This window comes from Myodes glareolus, chromosome 12, assembly GCF_982192425.1.
Source record: "Myodes glareolus chromosome 12, mMyoGla1.1, whole genome shotgun sequence".
Classification (NCBI taxonomy): Eukaryota; Metazoa; Chordata; class Mammalia; order Rodentia; family Cricetidae; genus Myodes; species Myodes glareolus.
This window is the reverse complement of record NC_142037.1, coordinates 82,295,836-82,318,195: the sequence shown is the minus strand read 5'-3', so window position 1 is coordinate 82,318,195 and position 22,360 is coordinate 82,295,836. Positions and strand designations below refer to the sequence as shown.

Here is a 22,360-nt window from a genome sequence, read left to right as displayed (position 1 = left end):
TGTGGATGTATGCACGCACACGTGTGAGGGCAGTGCTGGCGGAGGTGTGTGGATGTATGCACACACACGTGTGAGGGCAGTGCTGGCGGAGGTGTGTGGATGTATGCACGCACACATGTGAGGGCAGTGCTGGCGGAGGTGTGTGGATGTATGCACGCACACGTGTGAGGCTGGCGGAGGCCAGAGGTGTTGGATTCTCGGGAACAGGCAGCTGGGAACCTCTGGTGTGGGTTCTGAGAATAAGACTGAGCTGCACTTGGGTCCTTTGGGAGACAGCGTGTGTCCGTGACTGCGGAGCCATCTCTTCAGCCCCAGCCTGGCCTTTTGATCTCTCATATGCCCCCCTCCTCCAGAACAGAAGTGTTGAAGCCCTGCTTTCCCCACAGAATAAATGAATAAAAAACAATAAGTTTAGTGTTAACTATTGGGACAAGGAGAGTTGATAACCACTGTTAGTATTTTAGTGGCCGTCTTTCTAGACTTCTATTCTGTAAGTGTATGAGACAGAATCAATCCCTGTAATTAATGCTATCTGTCCCTCCCAGGCTTGTGTGTTGAATACCTATCTGGCTAGTGTCAGGCCTGTGTGTTGAATGCCTATCTCTGGCTATTGTCAGGCCTGTGTGTTGAATACCTATCTCAGGCTGGTGGTTGTGTTTTGGGAATTGTGGAAATCAGAGGTTGACTAACCTACCCAGAAGAAGTAGGCCCCAGGGCGTGCCTTTGATGCTGATGTCTGGTTCGACCTGTCTGTGTTCTGTCCGTTCTCCTCCACATGTTCCCACTCAGTGATATTTGCTGAAGTTCATGGATCTGAGAAGATGGGGGTAAAACCTGAGCCAGAGCGAACTTTCCCCTTATGTTCTTAGATGGGCTCTACACAGGAGTAACTGATGTAAGGAGTTTGACGGTTACAGAAAGATGAAACATTTGAGTGACCCCATGTGTCTAGTCCTTCTCTCTCTTCCTTCCTCCTCCTCCCCTCAGTTGTGTTTTCTGAGAAACTGTTTGAGCTCTTGTCTCAGTCAAGGCTGACCTTGACTTAGTGGTCCTCCCGCCCGGGTTTCTGAATGCTGCCAACACCCATTTTCCTTCCACTTGTCTATTCTTACTCTCCTCTCGGGGGGGGGGGGGGATTTTTGCTGTTACTTCCATTCATTTACAGGTGTGATAAAGGCACGTGTGCATGTGTGCCTGCATGTGCACGCATACGTGTTTGTGTGTCTGTGCCTCTTGTGATCACCTTTCTTTTTTACTCTCCTGGAAAAGCTTCTCTCCTCCTCTTGGCAGCGAGCTTGAGATGCCATCGTCACCCAAGCCTCCTGAGTGACTCTGGGTCAGGGAATGGCTGTCTCTGCCACCAGGAATCCTGTTTATGACTTTGGTCCTACATCCCTAGCAAAGGACGTGTGCCAACTGCTGCCTTGTAGGGGTCTGGAGATGTGCCTGTCTGTTCTCACTTCCTCCCACTGCCTCCCCCTCCCCCTCCCCCCACACCTCCTTTTCATTGTCTGGTTTCAGAGGAGAGTCGCATGAAGCCAATGCTTTCTGCTGGAAGTCTCTTTAGCCTCAGGTTCTTCAGTGTCGCCGAGTCCACGTTAGGGATGTTATTCTCTTAGGGCTTTTGTATGATACATGGTTTACTCTACACATTAGTTGCTTTCCTTCCACAGGAGGGAGGAGGGTTGATTTTGTTCATTTGGAGGTTATGGTCCATCACGGTAGGGAACACATGGCAGCAGTGGGGGTCCCGTGTGTCTGCAGTCAGGGCGTGGAGAGAGATGAACACAGCACCGACACTCAGCCTGTTCCTTTTGTTCGCTCTGCTGCTCTAGTCTTGTCTGCTTGGCTAAACCTCCCTGGAGACACAGACAGAGGTGTCTGCTTGGCTAAACCTCCCTAGAGACACAGACAGAGGTGTGTGCTTGGCTAAACCTCCCTAGAGACACAGACAGAGGTGTGTGCTTGGCTAAACCTCCCTAGAGACACAGACAGAGGTGTGTGCCTGGCTAAACCTCTCTGGAGACACAGACAGAGGTGTGTGCTTGGTTAAACCTCTCTGGAGACACAGACAGAGGTGTCTGCTTGGCTAAACCTCCCTGGAGACACAGACAGAGGTGTGTGCCCTGGCTAAACCTCCCTGGAGACACAGACAAAGGTGTGTGCCCTGGCTAAACCTCCCTGGAGACACAGACAAAGGTGTGTGCCCTGGCTAAACCTCCCTGGAGACACAGACAGAGGTGTGTGCCTGGCTAAACCTCCCTGGAGACACAGACAGAGGTGTGTGCCTGGCTAAACCTCCCTGGAGACACAGACAGAGGTGTGTGCCCTGGCTAAACCTCCCTAGAGACACAGACAGAGGTGTGTGCCTGGCTAAACCTCCCTGGAGACACAGACAGAGGTGTGTGCCCTGGTGGTTCCAGAGGAGTCAGGCTGGCAGTGAGGATGGACCACCAGTGTGGAATAGTCTGTGTGGGCGATTACTCCAGCAGATCCCAAGTAGTAGATGTTATTTTGATGCCAGGACTTTCAAAGGTGGGCATGTAGCTTAGAGTTGTGTTCCCTGGTTTCTCATTGGTGGCAGGGAATGGCTGTTCTGGTCTGCCTGGCCCGGCTTGTCCCGTTCTGCAGCACAGGCGACTTCCTTGACAGTGTTTGCAGAACTGAAGACACCGAGAGGAGACTTTCGGGGAGCTGTGTTTCGTCCCTGGTGTTGAGAAGGCTGAGCCAGGGCTGTGCTGCAGACAGGTGCTGCAGAGCCTCATTACCCTGGAGTTTATTTAAACAAAGAGGAAAAAAGGTCATAGTGTGATCAGACAAGTTACATTTGGCACTTTGATTGACGTGGCAAATAGAGAAGTTGAAGAAGGTAGCATTTATGGTCCATCCCAAAACCTGACTGAAGGATTGTCCGTAACTAAAGAAACAGCAGGCAGCTCACAAGGAAGGCCTGCCTTGGCTGGGCCTTCGAAGTCAGGCCAGAGAGGCCAGAGAAAATGCCAAACCCCTCAAAGAAACAAAAAGTGTGTATCAAGGAAAGGAGCATGGGATTGATTGATTTTTTTTTTTTTATTTTTTTAAAAACAACCTCTGTACAGCGTTTAGCTTAGGTCCAAACACTGGCTGGTTCATCTCTTTCTCATGGGCTCTCTCCTGCCAGTCTCTGCTTTCTCCTGTCTGTGCTTCATCCATGTTGAATGTTGGTTGTCATTTCTGCAAGAATGTTGTGAGCCTTGTCTTCATGGAAAATTAAATCCATTTCCAAAATTCCTGGCCAATGTTTCCAGGGACACTTGACCCAGAAGTTAACTTTCTGAGGCGTCTATAAAGAACCCACGGATCTACTGAAGATAACATCATATAATGTCTAGAAGTCAGTTTATTGCCTGGGTTGCTCTTCTAGGAAGCTGAAGACACCTCATTGTCATATGTCAAAAGGAAAGTCTCCCTGACAGTGGCTGTCCTGTGTCTTCACTGCAGGCCTGATAGGACCTTTCTGAGATTGTTCAAGACAGAGAGCGGGTGGACTTAGCTAGGAGGCTGCTGGTGCAGGGTGGGGTGAGTACTCACCTGTGAGCGTACATCCATGTTAAGCATTTGGCACAATGCTTTTGGGCCTCCCCTGCCCGAATGGCTGTCCTTTCCTTGCGGTGATATTCTTGGCTGCTGGGAACCCTGATGGCAGGTAGTCAAGGCCGTTTCTTAGGGTCGGCATCCTGGTCTCTGCTTCTCATCTGGCAGTTTCTCGTGTGTTCTATGGACCAGAACACGAGAAGAGGCTGAAGTCCCCTGTGCAGTGCCGAACATGAGAACTCACTCGGGTTTCAGGCAGTGGTTTTGTGCCGGGAGGCCATTTTTAAAACTTTGTCCTTCTGAAGGGCTGAGGTTTGTAGAGTTGACCTCTGTCAGAGCTGAGTTACTATACCTGGCTGAGAGCTACAGTTCAGTACACGTGTGCCTTATGGGCCAGCCTAGGGAGCAGATTTGTTTTATTCATTGGGTTTGTCTTTCAGGGACTTAGGTCTCTCTTTTGGGGGTGGGGTTGGGAGCTTTCTCTGATGCATGGGTAGAGAGGGGTTTTGGTGGAGGGTGGTGTTCATAGCTATTTTTCTTAGCTGAAGAGCAGGGTCACGCCTGCCCTCCCCCTCGCTGGCTATTTTAGGCCAAGGGGAGCTGAAGGCAGGCTTCTGTGCGTGCTGGCTGGAGGTTCTGAGATTTTGCTTTCTGTTCCATTTTGCCCACAAATCCACCTGCTATTACTGGGCTGTATATTTGGAGTTGGGCTGAGAGGTTGAGTTGAGTTGTGGTGGCCATACATGGTTAAGTGTTCATGGTTGGTGCATAGACAGGAAGTGTAATGAAGAAGTGGAGAGGAGGCTGTGCTTTCAGGCCTCGCTCTTGACCTCCAGGGAGAGGGGCTTAGCAGACAGCTGTGTGGGGCGGAGGACCCAGGAAATCCACTGCTTTTCCAGGCTCTGCCATGTGGTTTAATGCTTGGTTTCTTAATCTGATATTAGTGAATCACCCTGAAAACAGTTTCTTGGGTCTCAAAGCTACTTAAATGGTGGTCCGCTGACAAGCACCAGTGGACTTGAACCCCAAATTTGTGCTGTGGTTTGGATGAAGTTTGAGTGGTGCCCCAGGGCTTCTTGTGTTGGAAGCTTGGTCCCCAGTGTGACTGTGCTAAAAAGACATGGGACCCAGTGGGAATTGATTACCCTGGGAAGGAATTAAGGTGTTCGTTCCAAAGAGAGAGGGGTGGTTAGAGACGAACGAAGAGCCCATCTCTAAGGAGCAAACACTGGCTCCTCCCTGTGTTCCAGCGCGTGCTTTCTGTGTGGCCCACGTGCTGCGGGACACAGTTCAGGGAGCCAGCACTCTGCCTTTGACCTTCAAAACTGTGAACTAAATAAACGTCTTTGCTCTCTGATCCAGCCTCAGACATTTTGTTATAGGCACAGAGAACAGACTTACATAGTTGATGAAGTTCACCTGTTTTTCGGTTACCATGGGTAAATGTGGGACTGGGAGCTGTTACTAGCAGAAGTTTTTCTGGTGCGGTTGTTTGAATGACCGCATCGTTTTAGTTGGTTCTTTTGTCCTTTACCTGAAGAGGAAGTAGCCTGGGAACAGTGCTTGTTTGGCAGTATTTATTTAGGATTGTGTCCATCCTTAAAATACTGCGGAATGGCTGGCATACTGTGCAGCAGTGGGGCTGGTGGAAGGTGGTGCTGGAAAACACTGAATTCTAAGTGCTGATTCCCGTGTCCAGAGCTCAGTGCAGTCAGGCGTGGTCTTCAAGCTGGGTAGAAATATAAAGTTATAAACGGACTGTGGTTGCACTCCACGGGGAAGCTGGGGAACAGGGTGGAGAAGGGACAAGAAGCCGAGAACTGGATCAGTCCCATTTTCAAATGCAAAACTATTTCTCTGCTGCAATAACACCAAGGTACCTGCAGTGGACGTAAACGTGGGATCCACTGTTCGCACACACGGAGTCGGTGGCTTTCAGGAAGACAAGTGTCCTCATGCTGTTGAGGCCTCCAATCTTGTCACTGCTGGTGCTCACCTCATGGCCTTGGCCAGTGTTTGAAGTGGTGAGGAGTAGGCGGTTTACCTTTTGGCATAGGACCTATCTTTAGAGAGGTAAATGTTAAATTCGCTATTAATAAGTAAGAAGTAACAAATATCTAAAAGGAATTAAGCCTCCGCACCCTGGCCTGACCCTTTTACATCACGAGCTTTGTTTCTCCTTATCACCCCAAACTTCCTCAGACCACTCAAGGGTAAGACGAAGGGTGTTAACGTTAGTTGGGGGGGGGCAGCCACTGAACTTCCCCACTGTGCATCATGGCCTTCCATTCCTTTGGTGTGTAGGCCGGCCTTGAACTTGGGACCCTCCTGGCATCATGGTGGGGGCTCCAGTTGTGCTCCTTTGCATGAATATATGGGGTCTCCAGTTTTGGTCAGTTGAGGCTTCAGCACCTTTGCTGCCTGTTGGCTGCCTAGAGAGGACCAGGTGTAAAGTGTATTTAAATCAGCGAGCTACGAACCAACACACAGCAGTTTTTTGTTTCGTTCCAAAAAGTCCTTCGTTTACTGGAGTTGTCTGCTGTTATCTTGTATTTTCCCAGAAGTGAGAGAGAGGCGTTTAATCTTAGGGATGCTGCGGTCTTTCTGTGTAGAGATGGGTCAAGCTGTGCTGAGGTGCGTGTGTCAGGATGCTCATTCCAGGTGTGCAGTTCAGCGGCGTTCCCAGAACTTCATTGCTTGTCTTCCCATCCCACCCAGCAAGGCAACAGCAAGTCTCCTTGTCTACTGTGGCTCTGTAGACATATGTTCCTGTCTCCATATGAGCTGAGACACACGCCATTGACTCTTTTCATCCAGTGTGGGCTTCTGTGTCTGGTGCTGGGAACTGAGCCTAGAGCCGTGTGTTTAACTAACAGCCAAGGCCTCATGCAGAGCTGGGGTTGCAAACTCAACAAAGATAAGCCTACCCCTGCCTCACACCACCAATGTTTAGGTTTTGAGAAATGACCATACTGCTTTCTGACCTTGCTTTGTCTTTGGACAGCAGCAGTTTGGGGTGGTCCTGGTGGGCAGCGTCTGAAACAGCAGGCTTTTGCAGGAATGACTTTCCTGTTTGCTGGAAGAGTAGAGCCAGGCTCAGCTGGACACAGAGAAGTTGAGGCTTCCCAGGAGGACCTGCAGGTCTGGGCCCTCACTCAGCAGCCCCACGCTGTTGTTGGTAATTGTCCTCCCAGCGCCTTGCACTTGCAGAAGAGGGATTGAGGCACAGGAAGTGTCCGGGTCCCCTCCTTAGAGCTGAGAACTGTGGGGAGCCAGGGTTGGTTCCTCAGTGTGTATCTAAGAGGCGGTAGGATGTTCCAGGTAAGAAAGACTTAATGCCTTCCCGGCTCCTTGCTTCCACTGAGGACTGCAGACCCCCTGCCTGCTGGCCCTTCCAGGGTCTTTGTTCTGCGGGCAGCAGGACCACACCTGCAGCCTCAGGGTCATCTTACCGTCATATCAGCCGGCCTTATGGAGTGTCTTCTGTCTGTCAGACTCTGTCTTCTTTGAGCTCAATGTGGGGGACAATTCAAAGGACATGGTGCAGTGGCCCAGGGGTGAGAGTCCATTCAAGGGTGGGGTTCCTGCCTCAGATTGGGTTATGTGTGATGTTAGAGACATGAAGATGAGCATCCCTTCCCATCTGAGCAATCTGAGAGGACCAGCTGAGCATTCGGTGGATAGCTGTCACTGGTGTGTCCTTGGTGAGTCTAGCTGGTCTGAGGGAGTCATGGTGACGTGGGACAGGAAGCACGCTGGATTAGAACTAACTAGAGCTGAGTGCCCCCGAGTCTCTGGGGGACTTAGGGCCTCTCAGGTGGGCAGCTGGAGCTCTGGCAGTCTTTATTGACAGATGTGTTTCTCAGTGCTGGTGGTGATGCACCAAAAATGCTCTGGAGATCCTGGCAGTTCCTGGCTGTCCTGTCCCTGATCCGCAGTACAATCAGTCACCGTCTTGGTCAGGAGATAGACCAGTGTCATATCAGACGTCTCATGAGCTAAAAAAGGGTGTCTGTCTGTCTTGTCTATCTGTGTTTCCATCCTTGTGTCCTGAATTCTCTGAAATACACACTGAACCTCTTATAGAAGTGTCCTGACCCAGTCAGCCTGGCGTGTCACCACAGAGTTCTCCTTCCTCCCAGGGTTGCATGGGACAGCTGGCTTGGTGCCATTTGCCCAAGGGCTCCACAGAGAGCCTCAGGGTTTCAGTCAGAAGCAGGGCTTGTTTGACACGAATGCCTCGCGATCAGTGCGGCCCTTACAGCCCCTCCCCCGGAGCTGGGAGGCCCCTGTGTTCAGCAGGAAATCTGCAGTCCTGGTTGGGCTTTTGAGGCAGGTGAGCTCCTTAGGGGCCTTTAAAAGCCAAGCCCCCTTAGGTAAAGGAAATTCCTTATTGATTGACGTCTGCATATCCCCAACTGTTTGGTCTGATTCCTAGACTGCTTGGTTTCTTGACACTCACTGTCTCTGCTTTTGTAAAATATTCATGGGCAGGTGAGCTGGCCTGTGAGGGTGTGGAGGCCGCATCGGGTTTACTCCTGCTGGTGTTCTAGTGTGACAAGGGTGTGCTTTGCCAGGCAGACACCCCGTGAAGTGTGCTGTGTGGCTTACTGCACTTTGCTGAATTCTGCTCCCAGGCACAGGAGATGCGGCTTCTATCCTGCTCCCCGGCTGCGTATGAGCCTGAGATTGTGCAAGATTTGACCTTGGCTTTTCTGGGGTCTGCTATGAAGTCCGTGTTCCCTTTCTCACAGGATTGTTACAGAGTCTAGACAGGAGTGCTTTTAAGTCAGCCCAGCATGTTGCCTTTTTAAAATTTTTTTAAATACTTACGTTACATCTGGCTGTGGTTTCACCTCCTTCCTCTCGTTCCAGTCTCCCCCTGCCTCTTCTGTCCCCGCCCCATCCACTTCTTTGCTTTTGTTCAGGAAAGAGGAGGTCCCCTAATGGTATCAACAAAACAAGGCATACCAAGTTGCCATAAGATCTCCTGTGTATTAAGGCTGGACGAGGCGACCCACTATGAGGAGTAGGTCCCAAAGTTGTGTAGCATGTGTCCGCCTCCCCCCCCCCCCCCCCAAAGACAGGGTTTCTCTGTGGCTTTGGAGACTGTCCTGGAACTCACAGAGATCTGCTTGCCTCTGCCTCCTGAGTGCTGGGATTAATGGTGTGCACCACTGCCATCTGGCACGCTGCCTTCGTGAGGCAACAAAGCTGCTGTTTGTGGGAATTATGTGCCCAGGCTGCATATACGTGAACGTGGGTCTTTGTTGTTTTTCATTTTGGTTTTAATAAAAATTCCAGTATTCATTTCCCAATGAACTATCTAATTTATTTGGAAGTCCATGTGATTTTTCAAACATTTGTCCAACATACTAGCCCTGACTTCATCTCTGGGCCTGCTGAGTGCCTCGGCAAAAACCCTGCCCTCTATTCTCTCTGTCTCTGACTGTTGTGTGTGTGTGTGCATACACGCCCATGTGTACGGTCTGGTACAGAGGCAGAGGAGAATGTTGTTCTGTCACCCTGTCTTACTCCCTGGTGACTTGAGCTAGGCTGGCAGCCGTCCAGTCTAAGGGGTCCTCTCGTCTCAGCTTCTGTGTGGGGTCAGGGTTTGAAGCCGGGTCCTGTAGCACACCCAGCAGGCAGTCTAGCTGCAGGACCTGCTACCTCCCTTCTCTGTTCAGGGAGACTTCCTGAAAAATCCCACTGATGACCACTAGGGGAGCCAGGGAGCTGCAGAGGGTTCATCCTTGGGACTTAGGTGGCAGTGTCCTCCCAGTAGGGATTTTGTTGGAGAATTGTGACCACAGACTAGTTGAAGGCCAGAGCTTTGGTTCCTTAACTGCTCGGGGCCTCAAGTGTCACTTGACTGGAGGGGAGGAGGTGTCCAGGAGACTACCCTGGGCTAGCCTAAGAGTCTTTGGTCTATTCCCTTCTGTGGAGTAGTGCGCCGTCTAATGCGCACTCTTTGCCCTGATGCTCTGAGCCTTGTTTGCGCTCTCCCTAGTGCAGTGGGGTAGGGGTTAAGGACCCAAACCAGAGACACTGAGGCTAGAAACAAGGCCTACTTCCTGTAATGTCTGTTTCCAAACACCCCACCCCCCTCCTTTAAGTCAGGGCCTCATTTTGATTCCCTGGCTAGTTTGGAACTCTAATGAAGATTGAACTGGGAACTCTGTAATGAAGACAGGTCTGACATCATCTGCTGTCAGAGTGCTGGGATTTAAGGCATGCACCACAGTACCCAATTCCCCCTTGTTTACACAGCCTTAGTTTGTCTTGTTCCCAGTCGACGTTTCTCAAGTTACCCTATCTGTCTCTTGCCTCTGGTCTCTTACCTTCGTGTAGACCTTTCTTGCCGTGTAGCTGGGTGACTGGCCCCTCAAGTCCTCTTCTCCCTTTTCTTCTATTTATTATCTCTGCCTGCCAGCCCCTGTCTCTTTCCTGCCTAGCTATTGGCCATTCTACTCTTCCTTAGACCACCCAGGTGTTACAGACAGGCAGAGTAACACAGCTTCTTGGAGTTAAACAAATGCAGCATAAGAGAATGCAAGCGCATCTTTACATCCTTAAACAAATGTTCTGCAGCATAAACAATGTAACATCTCCAACAGTCTCCTAGTTGTCTGGTCACGCAGGCTGGCATTTAAAGTCTTTGTCTCACCTTTATTATCTGCCAAGTCAGTGGAATGAATGTTCAGGTTTTCTTCTAGCCTACATGGTTGTGATCGATGCTGGGGTGTGGGACTGAGTTTATTAAGCAGATTAATGTGAGACAGCCCGAGGCAGTTTAGGTGAAGAGCCGCCTCACCTTGCAGGGACTGACCGGAAAGGTCACTGTGAGGGCAAGGAGGGCCTTTTCTGTGTGGTCCTGCAGTTCAGGTCTCTGCCAGCTAACGCAGCAGCGTCACTGTCTTAGAGAACGTTGATGACGGCAGCCGACTGCCAACTCTGAGCTTCTTTGAGCCATTTTACTAAGGATGAGATTGTGCTGGCTCATTTTTTGTCAACCTGGCATAAACTAGAGTCACCTGGGAAGAGAGGCTGTCCACTGAGAAGGTGCCTCCATTAGGGTGAGCTCTAGGGAAGTCAGAGGGCAATCATCATGATTAGTGATTGAGGTGGGAGGGCTCAGCCATTGTGGGTGATGTTACCCTTGGGGGATTCTCATTCAAATCACAACGCTGGGTATGGAATGAACTGAGACCACAGGTGAGTCTAGAGCCTGCAAGATGAGAACTGAGCTGCCAGGCACCTTCCCTCCCTGCTATCACTTTTCCGATGCCCCTGGAGCTGGGCTGGAAGCTGTAGGTGTCTTACTGGTGTGGGCTGCCTGCTGAGGTGAAGTCAGCCTGCTGAGCAAGGCCACTGGGTGCTCTTTGGCCCTACCCCACAATCTTGCAAGAGCACAACCTCACAATGATGCTGTGTTCATCTCCCCAAAGGTTCAGATTCAGCTGACCAGGCTGAGACATGAAGGCAGCCCAGGTGGAGAACCTTTACCTAGCAGGGAGGACTGCTTCTTAGGTCACCTCTTTCCAGAGCAGAGAGCCCACAAGCCCTGTTTCAGCACCCGTCACAGAGACAGAGAACTGTGGAGGCGTGGCGGGCCCTGAGGGGTGCTGGTGGTGATGTCCACCCAAGCCCACACACGCATTAGCACATTTGAGGATGAGGTCCAGGTCGGAGGAACCACACAAACCCACTTGCTAGCAGGAGCCCATGGTGGCCTGGGTCAGGGAGGTGGCAGCAGACGCCTTACCAAGAGCAGCCAGGAGCTTCCCGTCCTCTGTTCACGTCAAAATGGTCTGACGTGGGTCTGGGGCACACGGACTCATGTGAGGGGTCCCTGTGAAGTGGGACAGTCCTCGGGGTGATGCTTCCTAGGGCAACCAGGAGGCTGACAGTCTTTGTTAGCTGTGTGCTGGGAGCTGCGGAGACCTCTGTTGGCAGCGGTTTCCCTGGAAAGCCCCCTATAAGAGGACGCTTGGCTTTTATTGGGTCTTTTGATTTTTGTGTTGACTTTCTGTGTGTATGTGTCTGAGTTTATAAAAAGAACAGCTTGTGGGGGAACTGTGATTGAACTTTAACCTTGGCAGAGTGAGGGAGCTTCCGTTTGGCAGACTCCATGTGTGCAGACTGCCAGGACTACCGTCCCCACCGAGAGCTGATAAACTGATGTGCAGCTTAACCCGGGAGTGGGGCTCCAGGAATTTCTTTTGCTTGCCAGTTAGCTTGAGGGTTTGTTACCCACGAGGAAAATCATTGTATTAAAAGTTAGAAATATAGTATGAAGTTCACCTGGAAAAAGTTAAGCCTAAGGAAATAGCCCCGTTGTGTTGAGTCTGTGCAGTGTGCATGCATCCGTGCACATGTGTGCACGCGTGTGCGTGGTGTGTTTATTGTGCTGTTTGTTGCCTGTGTCCTCTTGTTGATCATTTTGACCAGGCCTTTGAAGTAGGTGGAGGAGGCCTCTGTGAAGATGAAGGAGGGTTTGGAGAAATCGTTTAGAAGATCGGTGGTCATAGTTTTAGATGTAAGGGTAAGGAATATATATATTGGGGGAGGGGCAAAATTTCTCAGTAGCTATGAAATCTAGTTAGGGAGAAGTGTTGGGGAATATTATTTTCAGGTGTGTGACTTTTGTTTATGCTGCATTTGTTTAACTCTGAAGCTGTGATTCTTTGTCTAGAACATCTGATGGTCCTAATAAAGAGCTGAATGGCCAGTAATGAGGCAGGAGCGAGGACAGGGGTGCTGGTGGGCAGAGAGGATAAATAGAAGGGGAACTGAGAACCAGGAGAGGAGAGCATCGGGTCAGCCAGCCAGCCAGCCAGCCAGCCAGCCACAGAGTTAAGAAGGAAGGGAAGGTTTACAGAATTAAGAAAGGTAAAAGCCCAGGCTAAAGGTAGTTGGGATTATTTAAGAAAAGCTGTCAAGAAACAAGTAAACAAAGCTGGCTAAGCCGAATCCAGGCATTCATACCTATGAAAATAGCCTCCATGTGTGATTTACTCGGGAGCTGAGTCGCGGCCCCAAGAGGAAAGGTGGGGATTCTGTGACCCGGGTCACCGTCAGGAGAATGAGCTCCAGGCCGAGGGTTTGCCAGGTTCAGAGCAGCAGGTTGCCGTGCCTGCTACTAACTTACTCCCCTGGTCCAGACCCGTGAAGCATCCTGTAGTGACAGGGATGGTGATTGACATAGGCCAGGCATTAAACATCAGACCTAGGCAGGGGCTTTGTTTTCATGGAGAGACTGGGGGGGGGGTGCTGAGCTTCAGCTGTGGTGGGAGTGTGCGCTTACACTGAGCACAGTGGGCTCTAGAGCCGAGCACCGCGCGGAGCTTGTGAGGACTTCATCTTTCACTGCCAGAACGGCTTGAAAGAAAATGGTAATAGCTATTCAGGTTTAAAGCACAAAGTACTTAAGTCATCATAGAACTATTTTAATGAATTCTCTCCGGGGATCTGAAGTACAGTAAGTGCTGCAGAAGCTGGGCCCGGGAGGCAGAGCCCTTTCTTTCTGTACCTCTCCCAGTGTGGTAGGGCGCTGCACACCGCGTTTCCTCCTTAGAGGCCCCAGAAGCCCTAGGTGGCTGGTATTGCTCGCCCACCAGCCTGCACAGAGAGGTCAGGCTCTGCTTCCTATTAGGGTGTGTGTGTGAAAGAGAGAACCGAAGTACCCACTGTCTGCTTTCCCAGAGAGCACAGGATGAATATATATATAGTAGAGAAATGCTCTCAGATGGTCTTTCTCACTTACTTGAAATCTAGTCACCTTCCTGGGTCGATGTTCAGCTGCTCTTGGACTTTGATGCACAAATTGTTCCTCTTGAGACTGTAGCTAGACTCTGTCTAACCTCCAGGCACCATAGTCAAGCAGCAGGTCTGACCTACCAAGAGATATTTTAGCTGCCGGGCCTTGCATGTGCTAGGTATGTGCTGGACCACATCTGCGCCCCAGCAGGCCGTTTCCACGACAACTCTCCTTTAGGAATGGCTGAGCGAGCCCCTCTGCCGCCACTGCTCTTCAGGCAGCCAGTGCAGCGTGGTCTTTATGAACTGTCCTGACGTTCCTCCAGGCTTTGGTGTGGTCTGAATATGTGGGTGTTTGGTTTCCAGTTGATGGGCTGTTCATGAAGGCTTAGGAGATGTGGCCTTATTGGAGGAGAGGTGTCACTGGGACCCCAGTGGGTGCTCAAGTTCCAAAAGCGCGTGCCAGGCCCAGTCTCCCTTGCTTTGCCTTGAACTTTCCAGTAAGATGTGAGCTCTCAGCTGTTGCTCCAATGCCTGCTCTCCCCCCGCCCCCCAGCCCATGATGATGTTGTGGACTGACCTAAGGAGACTGCCTTTCTTTATAGGTTGGCTTGGCCATGGCGTCTCTACAGCAATAGAGCAGTAACTAGACAGCCTCATTACCATCTCATCTGGATGGAGCTTACAGCTTTTCACAGTGAAAAAGTAAAAGGTTCTTGTGTGTACCTGCAAAAAGCAGTGTTGAGCGTAAAGGAGATGTGGTTATGGGTGGCAAACATTTTATGTGGGAGTTGGCCACTAATTTTTCCTTCAAGGCTCATTTCTGAGATTCTGGATTTAGAGAGGCCTTAGTTGTCCATGGCCGTGCAGGCCTTTCCCTTAGACGTCCATGGCGGTAAGCATTTGCTGTCCGAACCCACTGAAGAACTTCTATGAAGGTGTTGACTCCAGGCTCTTTTGGGTACCTTCACTGGACTTCTTACGGTTCAAGAAGCTGGCCATGTTGGCGGAAAGGTTTGGTGTATTCTCAGAGCCCAGGCTCAAGCTGGTTGTTTTGGTTAGTTATTAAGAGTTCTGACCTTTATGTGATTAAATATTATAAATAACTGGAGCTTTTCTAAATCTCATTCCAGATTAGAAAGAAACAAGGTAAGATTTGAGTGTGTGTGGAGGCTGGAAAGTTAGACTGAGACCTAGAGACATGGCCTGGTCTCTGATGAGAAGGATGGGGAAAGTTCAGACGACACAGCCACCAGAGCCGGCGAGGCACGCACCCTCTGCGCATCAATCTGACTCCTGAGTCCCAGACCTAGCTGGCAAAGGTTTTTGTGATTTAGAGAAATCAGTGTTTTAGTTTCGTCATCCGTTTTTAGTTACTTTAACCGATTACCTCAGATTTGTGAAATATAGACATTGCTGTCATTTCCAGAGTGGCAGGGAGCTTGCTGAGGGTCTTTCTGCTGTGTGTCCCATGACAGAAAGGCCAAAGGAGTATGCTGGAGAGACAGAAGAGTCTGCCTGGTTTATTTTTTTCTTCATGACTGTAACCTGTCCAGGAGCGCAGCGCAATACAGTCATGAAGCGGGGCCCCTGCATCCACATCCTCTCTTGGGGTTCCCACCTCTTACGACTGTTAAGTGTCAGTCACATTTCAGTGTGAGGTTTGGGGGACACATGCCAGCCATAGCGCATGCCTCTGGTCTCCAGACATCGCCCTCAGTTATGTCAGGCTTCCTGACTGGGGGGACACACAGTCTTCACTCTTAGTTGTCTGAGAGACAGGGGAGCAGAGGGAAGAAGATTCTGCTCCTGTTTCAACATCTCAGCCCCTTACGGGAGGAGATGAAGGCCTGCGAGGGTCTCAGTCAGGGCTCGGCACACCTGCCCCTGGGACCGCTATTGCCTTTCTCAGCATTTGTTCCTCATGTCTCATGGACTGGGGATTCACGGCTGTAACCGTGCTGATGACTGGTCCTCTTCCCCTAGAGGGGTCATGCGTGTGTCCTGTGTAGCTATCTCTTGACCTTCCTCTATGTTAGAGAAGGTGCCCTGGGGACCACTGGGCCTCCTGCAGCCAGGTTCTGCTTCCCCTCAGGGATACAGAGAAGCTGCAGGTTTTCTGATTTGAGGCTGTGACTTCTCAGCTAGCCCAGTCTTTTCTACAAAGGAAACTCTCAGGGTGGTTGGCATTTTCTTGTTTTCTCCCCTCCCCCTCCTGTCAAGGAGGTGTGTTTTCCTCAGAGAACAAATTCTGCCAGCAAAATCCTGAGCTTCCCTTTTCAGATGGGGATTGCTTTTTTTTTTCTGGCTGGGGATGACACCAGCCGTGTGGTAATGAGCTTACTCAGGAATTGCCTGGGTACGGGGCCTTGGCCTTGTGGGAAAGGCTGTCTGTGGAGCTCTGCTCTGTTGTCTTAGGGATAGATTACAGCCAGCCCCCTCTCCATTTAGGAAACTCCTTCCCCAGAACCTTTCCCTACAGTGTTGTTGAGCTACAAGCCGTCCCAGAACTTGGTGACTTTCACAGTAGTGGTTCTATGTGCCTCTCACCCTAGTTTCTTTTCTATCGTTGTGATAAAGCAGCATGAACAAAGCAGCTCGCACACGTGCTTATTTGGGTTTACAGCTCCAGGAGACTGAAGCCCATGGTGGCAGGGAACGGCAGGGCAGGAGTTAAAGCCTGCCTGCATCTGACACACCTCCTCCAACTAGGCCACACCTCCCGATCCTTCCCAAACCTGTCCACTAACTGGAGACCAAGGATTCAGCCATGTGCAACCCTTTGGGGTTCTTACTCGAGCCACCACAGCATTCTCCCACCCCGTCTCCCGGTGTGTGTGCTGGGTGTGTGTGGGTACATGCATGCGCCTGTGTACCCTGTGGTTAGTGGCTGTGCTCAGCTGGAGAGCCTGTGCTCTGGAGGGCCAGAACAGGCTTCTTTGTGTTGATGGAGGTGCTCAAGAGGCCTCAGTTGAGAACTTTAAGGCTTGACCTTGTATGCTGTTTAGGATTTGAGGAGATTCCAGGCAGACCCAGGTACTGGGTGATGATAGTTTAGTGGTTGCTGGAGTAGCAGACCCTGGTTCTGGGGTTGTGGGCCTGGGGTCAGTGACTTCTTGGGTCTCTTACTGTAGCACTCCGCTAGTTTGCCTTCTGCTACTAAAGTCTGTGTTCCACACACACGCACAGTGTGCTCTTCTCCTGTCTTGTGGTTTAGCACCTCAGGGGTCTGTGACCTGAGGTGCCATCATCTTAGCCAACAGTGGCGAGACAGGCGGTCTGCACGGATTGCTTCCTCCTGAGACTAGGTGTGGGAGACGGTCCCTGTGGCCTCCATTGTCACTCTATCAACTGTCCTGTGGACTTCAGGTGGTGCTCAGGAGCTGGCTGATGTGTACAGGGCAGGCTGGACTCTTAGGCGGGTAACCTAGTAACAGTGTCTCTCACTGGCCTCTTTGGTGTTGGGAGGGTTTTCTGTAAATTATTATTATTTTTTAAAAACTCTGCAAAGGAAGTACCAACGTTTACACATAAGGATTGAAGAGTCAGCAGGCCAGCAGTTGCTGTGTCCAGGCTTTGCCCTCAGTTCTCAGGAGCCTTCTCTAAGGGCGTCAGGGGACGGTCTCAGAGAGAGGTTATTCTGTGTGATTTCTAATGTGGGTCTGGTTGGTGTCTACATGAACCAGGTTTTCTTACTGCTCAGGGGACATTAACTCTCAGTTTCATGCCACCCTTGGTATGGCTGCTAGGATATAGAGGTGACTGAGGCCTGGCCCCGAAACTTCCTCTGCTTAGTCTAGAACCTACGACAGTGTGGGAGAGGAGGGTTGTGCGAGGACTCAGCGGTTTGCTGGATTGAGGGCCAGTGTGAAGATTCCTTTGGCACCAGAGGCTGGAAGAAGAGCTGAGGGCAGGCTGTGGAGGCCAGGTTACAGGGGGGCAGAGGGCGTGGCTGATGGGGCTCCAGGGAGGTTGCTGCATCATTGGTGACCAGCTTGCCAGACTACGTGGACAGGGCAGGCAGGCGCAGAGGGCAGTTGGGAATCTTCAGCAGGGAAACATGTGAAGTGGGGGAACTGATGAGGCCAAATGGGGTGCTTCTCGTCTGTCCGAAGTTGGAGGAACCTGAGCGTGCTGCCTGGGGCAAGGAGCCAGTAGACAGGGATAGCTTTAAGGAGAGCTGCCCGAAGGGTTACTGGTGAAGCTTTGCACAGAGATGGATTCCAGAGTCCCGAGATTAGCTTCAGCCTTGAAGAAAAGGAAGGCCAGTCCTCTTCCTCATGGAGGGAGGGAGGTAAGAGGCTTGGGGCTGCTGCAGTGCACAGCAGCTGCCCCTCTGGAGGAGGGACGTGGGTGCCCCCACCCAGTCTGCTCCTGGCTCCTGTGATGTGGGAGGGAGCAGGGTACCAGCTGAGCTGGATGCAAGATGCTGCCCCACCCGCGTTCTCCAGCATCCTTTGGGGATATTCCCAGAAATGATTCTGAAGAGTGCTTGCCTAGTAAACCTGGCAAGTTTAAAAATGGAGGAAATTTTAGAGTTTCCTACCAGCTTTCAAAACAGCCCCCACTTCAGGAGACTACCCTCAGATCTGAGCGCTTTCTCAGACTGTCTTGGCAAATTAAGGGTCTTAGAGAAACTTGTGAGTGCCTGAAAGGTGCTGGAGCTGGTGGCAGAACTGGAGACAGCAGTTGTTCGGGTCAGGGCTGCTCTGTCCATCACCCAGCTAAACCACGGAGTGCTGTGTGTCAAGCACAAAGGAAGGTGAATGGGGTTGAGTGCATTTAGCTTCCTGTGAGCCAAGGAGGTCATGACCCAAAGCCTGTGTGTGACAGGGCAGTCCCTTCCGTGTGTTCTGTGGTAACTCCATGGCACATTTCACACCGTGTGTACCGTGTCCAGCATGTAGACTTATTTTAGCTGTATGTGAGTGCATACCCTCTGCCTCCGTGTGATTATTAGTGCCTGGCTCTTGTTATACGGTGTAGCTCAGCAAGGCTCCCAAGTTACACCATTGTAAGCCAGATACTTGGAACTTCAACTCTGAAAGCCTGTGAGTGGCTGGCACCCAGTGACAGCAAGGTCATTGTCATTGTGTGTTGCTGGTGTTGGCATGTCCTGTGCCTTTGACCTACCTTGTCACCGCTCAGTGATTCCATGATAACCTTCTTTCGTGCCTCCTTCTCAGCCCCCCTCCTTGCTCTCTTTCTTGCCCTCCCCCAAGAATGTGATTTCTTTGAAGGATTAATAATAGACTTTTAAGGATCAGCCGGCATCCTCTTCTTTCAGTGGGAAAATGTGTTTACCAGACTGGCTTTGGGGCTTCTAACGTCCTTGGGAGTTACAGGTTTTGGATGTCACTGGTATTTTGCTCTGGGCAGGACTATGTCCTGTCCCTTGTTTGACACAGACCCCCCATACTGTTTCCAAGTATGACTGCCCCTGCTGAGAGCCCTGGGACAGGGCTGTGTTGGTGTTGGGACCCAGCATCCAGATTATCGTTAGGACATGGGTGCTGCATGTAGTGGCTCCTGCAGGCTGACTCATGCTTGAGTGCTCTAAATGTATTTTAGTGGTTAGGTCCTTGTGGGCGGGGGGATCTGACCGTTGTTCTGGCCAACAGAATAGCTGTAAATGACAAGTAGGACTGTATTTATTTGGGGGTGGAAACAGTCTGTTAGAATTAGGCTGTGGTTTTATTTCCCCTCCCTGTTAGGTGAGAGCTGTTTCACCTGTAGTTCAGCAGATGTTCATCTGGTGTTAGGACATGCTGGAGATGGTTGAGAAAAAGTGAATTTTTTTTGCTTGGAGCAGACTTCACCTCTTCCCTCCCTGCCTACTGAACCCAGGGACTCACACATACTAGGCAGGCCTTCTACCGCGGATCAGTGCCAGCCCAAGATCAAGTTTTTAAAGTAGCTAAAGAGTTATCCTGGTACATTTCAGTATAGACTTCGAGCTTTGCCTTCTTTATTCAAAGTTTGCGTTGTTCTTGTCCCACACTTACAGTGTTTGTTTAACCCGTATGTGTAGATACAACCTAGAACTTTTAGATCCTGACCCTGGAAAACCGTAGTCACAGCAGCTTGGTCCTTGTCACAGAAAGCAGAATGAATGTCCCTCCCTCCCAGGCCCTGTACACACCATTCTGGGAAGAGGGAGGGTCCGGCTGTGGCCCTGGGAACACACACACCATTGTAGGGACCCGCTGTGACTCTGGGAATTCTGACATCTCCTCCCTTTTCTCCTGCAGAACCTGAAAGCGGACCCAGAGGAGCTTTTTACCAAGCTGGAGAAAATTGGAAAGGGCTCTTTCGGTGAGGTGTTCAAAGGCATTGACAATCGGACTCAGAAAGTGGTTGCCATAAAGATCATTGATCTGGAAGAAGCTGAAGATGAGATAGAGGACATTCAACAAGAGATCACAGTGCTGAGTCAGTGCGACAGCCCATACGTAACTAAATACTATGGATCCTATCTGAAGGTGAGCTTAAAAATAACGCTGCTTCCCCTTGTGCTGCACTGACGGACGCGGAGGACTCTAACACAGCAGGTTCCAGAGCAAGGAGAGATTCTTTGACCTTTGCGTTCAAAAGACATGCCTTTGATGGCACTGTTATCATCGAAAATGCCACTGACCGGATTTTATTTTTGGTGAAAGCAGTTGGTGTTGACATTCTGTTTCAGAGAAGAAGCTGAGGGGACTTTGTTGTTGAAACTGTTCATTAATTTATGACAGTAGCCACAGATCACTCGTAGGGTGGCTGTGAGTGGCCACAGAGCCTCCTGCCACCCTAGCCCGCGTGTCTCATAGCTGTCAGCTGTGTGTACACTGGTGCTGCTTCCATGCTGCAGAGTTGATCGTGTTGATGAGGTAGCGGGGCAGCTAATGTGCCGACCCTTGGCTTGTAAGAAGCCAGGTGAATAATCAGGTCAAGCAGAAGGGACGGTAGTGGGACACTACGGAGGGTCGCTGGCCTTCCCCATTCTTTCAATGGTGAAGTTGTGTTAATAGTAATATAATGTGGGTCTCAACCCCTTTGGGGGTTGAACAACCCTTTCACACCGGAAAACACAGATATTTACATTAGGATCATTAGAGCAAAATTACAGTTGTGAAGTAGCATTGGAAATAATTGTATGGTTGGGGTCACCACAGCATGAGGAACTGTATTAAGGGCTGCAACATTAGGGTTGGGAACTGCTGCATTCATGTGGCCTGACCCTGCGTGGAAGCTGTCATGGTGGATCTCCTATGGTCATCCCATCATGGGAGAGCTCAGGGCGACTCCTATGTTCAGGCCCTGGAGAGGCATGTGTGTCGCTGAGCTCACAGAAGTGGAGTCCTTGAAATGAGATGTATTTAAACATCTCTTAAACAACACTTAAACATCTCTTGATTTCTGTGGAAGCCAGAACTTCCTATCCTATGTAGAAGCGAGTGTTTGCTAAGGAAGATGGCAGAGGTGAGTCCGGCTGTCCTCTGGCTTTCTGCTGGACACATGTGCTCTGGTGTGAAGGGGAGGGGAGGGTTTGGTTCTTATGGAAACATCCAAGGTCAAAAATTTTGAGACCCCCTCAGTTCACCAAAACGAGTATTAGGAAATGAGAATTAGGAGGTAATGCTAGTCTCTTGTTGCAGAGTGGCAGTCTGTGTTTGCCAGGTTTATGCGGCTTTGGAACTGAAAATGGTAACTTCTAGGGTTGGATGGCAGTGGGCTCGAACCTCGCCAGCATTCATGTTGGTGTGGGGCTGCTAGAGCCTGTTTTCTTTCTAATCCCTGCTTCCTCGTTTGTGAACTGGGAATTAGTGAGTGAAAGCTGTCCTTCCCCGCCCTCCTCACTCCTGCATGTGTGGTGACAGTGTTGGCAGTGAGTGTCCCGAGGGCACACGAAGGCGCCTCCACGAGAGCACGTGCTGGGGGCGGGGGATGTCCAGGCGTGTGCAGCCTTCGATGGCCCTGGTTGATCTCACGGGGGTTGCTGGTGAGGTGTGGAAGAATCTTACAGAATTTGGCTATTTGCTGCTGTATGGTTATGGGTGGCTGTAAAACTTTTTTTTTTTTGCCTTTCTTTACTACTAATCCAGTTAGCTTATATTTTAGCAAATATTCATCTAAAGTTAGGAAATTTTGGAGATAGGGTCAGGAAAAAGTAGAATTTTCACTTAGAGTGAACTAATCTCCCGTCTCTTCTTTTTCCTGGGGATTGAATCTAGGGCTTCTTATATACCAGATAATCTATAATCAAGTCATAGAACTGTAGAATATTTTTTTTTCTTCCAAGGTTAAAAATTATGATCATTGTGATGGCTGGTTTTAATTGTCAGCTTGACACGATCACCCGGGAGACCTCACTGAGGCCCCTCTACGTCAGGCTGGCCTGTAGGCGTGGGCTGGGGATGATCTTAGAATAACTGGCGAGGGAAGACGCACCCCGCTGTGGGCAACGCATTCCCCAGACAGAAGGCCTGTGGGGTTGGGTTCTTTTTCTTTTACTCTTTTTTTTGGGGGGGGGGGCTGCCACCAAGCTCCCAGATAATACACAGAGGTTTATTATGAATGTCCAGCCTTAGCTTGGCTTGTTTCTTTCTAGCCAGCTTGTCTTAAGTTACCCCGTCTACCCTTTACCTTCCTCTAGGCTCTCTCCCTCTCTTTACTTCTTACTCTGCCTGGCTGTGTAGCTGGGCTGGCCCTTGCCGTCCCCCCCTCTTTTTCTCACTCCCTCTCCTCCCAGATGTCTCCTCCTATTTATTCTCTCTGCCTGCCAACCCCGTCTATCCTTCCTTCTGCTGAGCTATTGGCCACTCAGCTCTTTGTTAGACCAATCAGGTAAAGCCACACAGTAGCATAAGGAGAAAGACAGCACGCGGCATCCAGGCTTTCCCTTAGGTGAATACGCGAGGCCTGGGAAAGTCGGAAAGGTGATGACATACCATTTCAACTGAATTCACTGCTGTTCAAGTATTTAATTTGGGGAAAAGTAAACCAGCTCGGATATTAGCCACACGCCTCTGCCTCCTTCTCCCAC

General features: G+C 50.5%; 1 protein-coding gene across 2 annotated transcripts in view; it reads left to right on the top strand.

The window, feature by feature from the left end:
- Stk24 (serine/threonine kinase 24) overlaps positions 1-22,360 on the top strand; it is an 84,271-nt gene that overhangs the window by 24,707 nt on the left and 37,204 nt on the right. For both annotated transcript variants that reach the window (XM_048421784.3, XM_048421782.3), the window contains exon 2: positions 19,584-19,814. In XM_048421784.3, the coding sequence (XP_048277741.1) occupies positions 19,584-19,814 (231 nt within the window). The remainder of the gene's footprint in view (positions 1-19,583; positions 19,815-22,360) is intronic.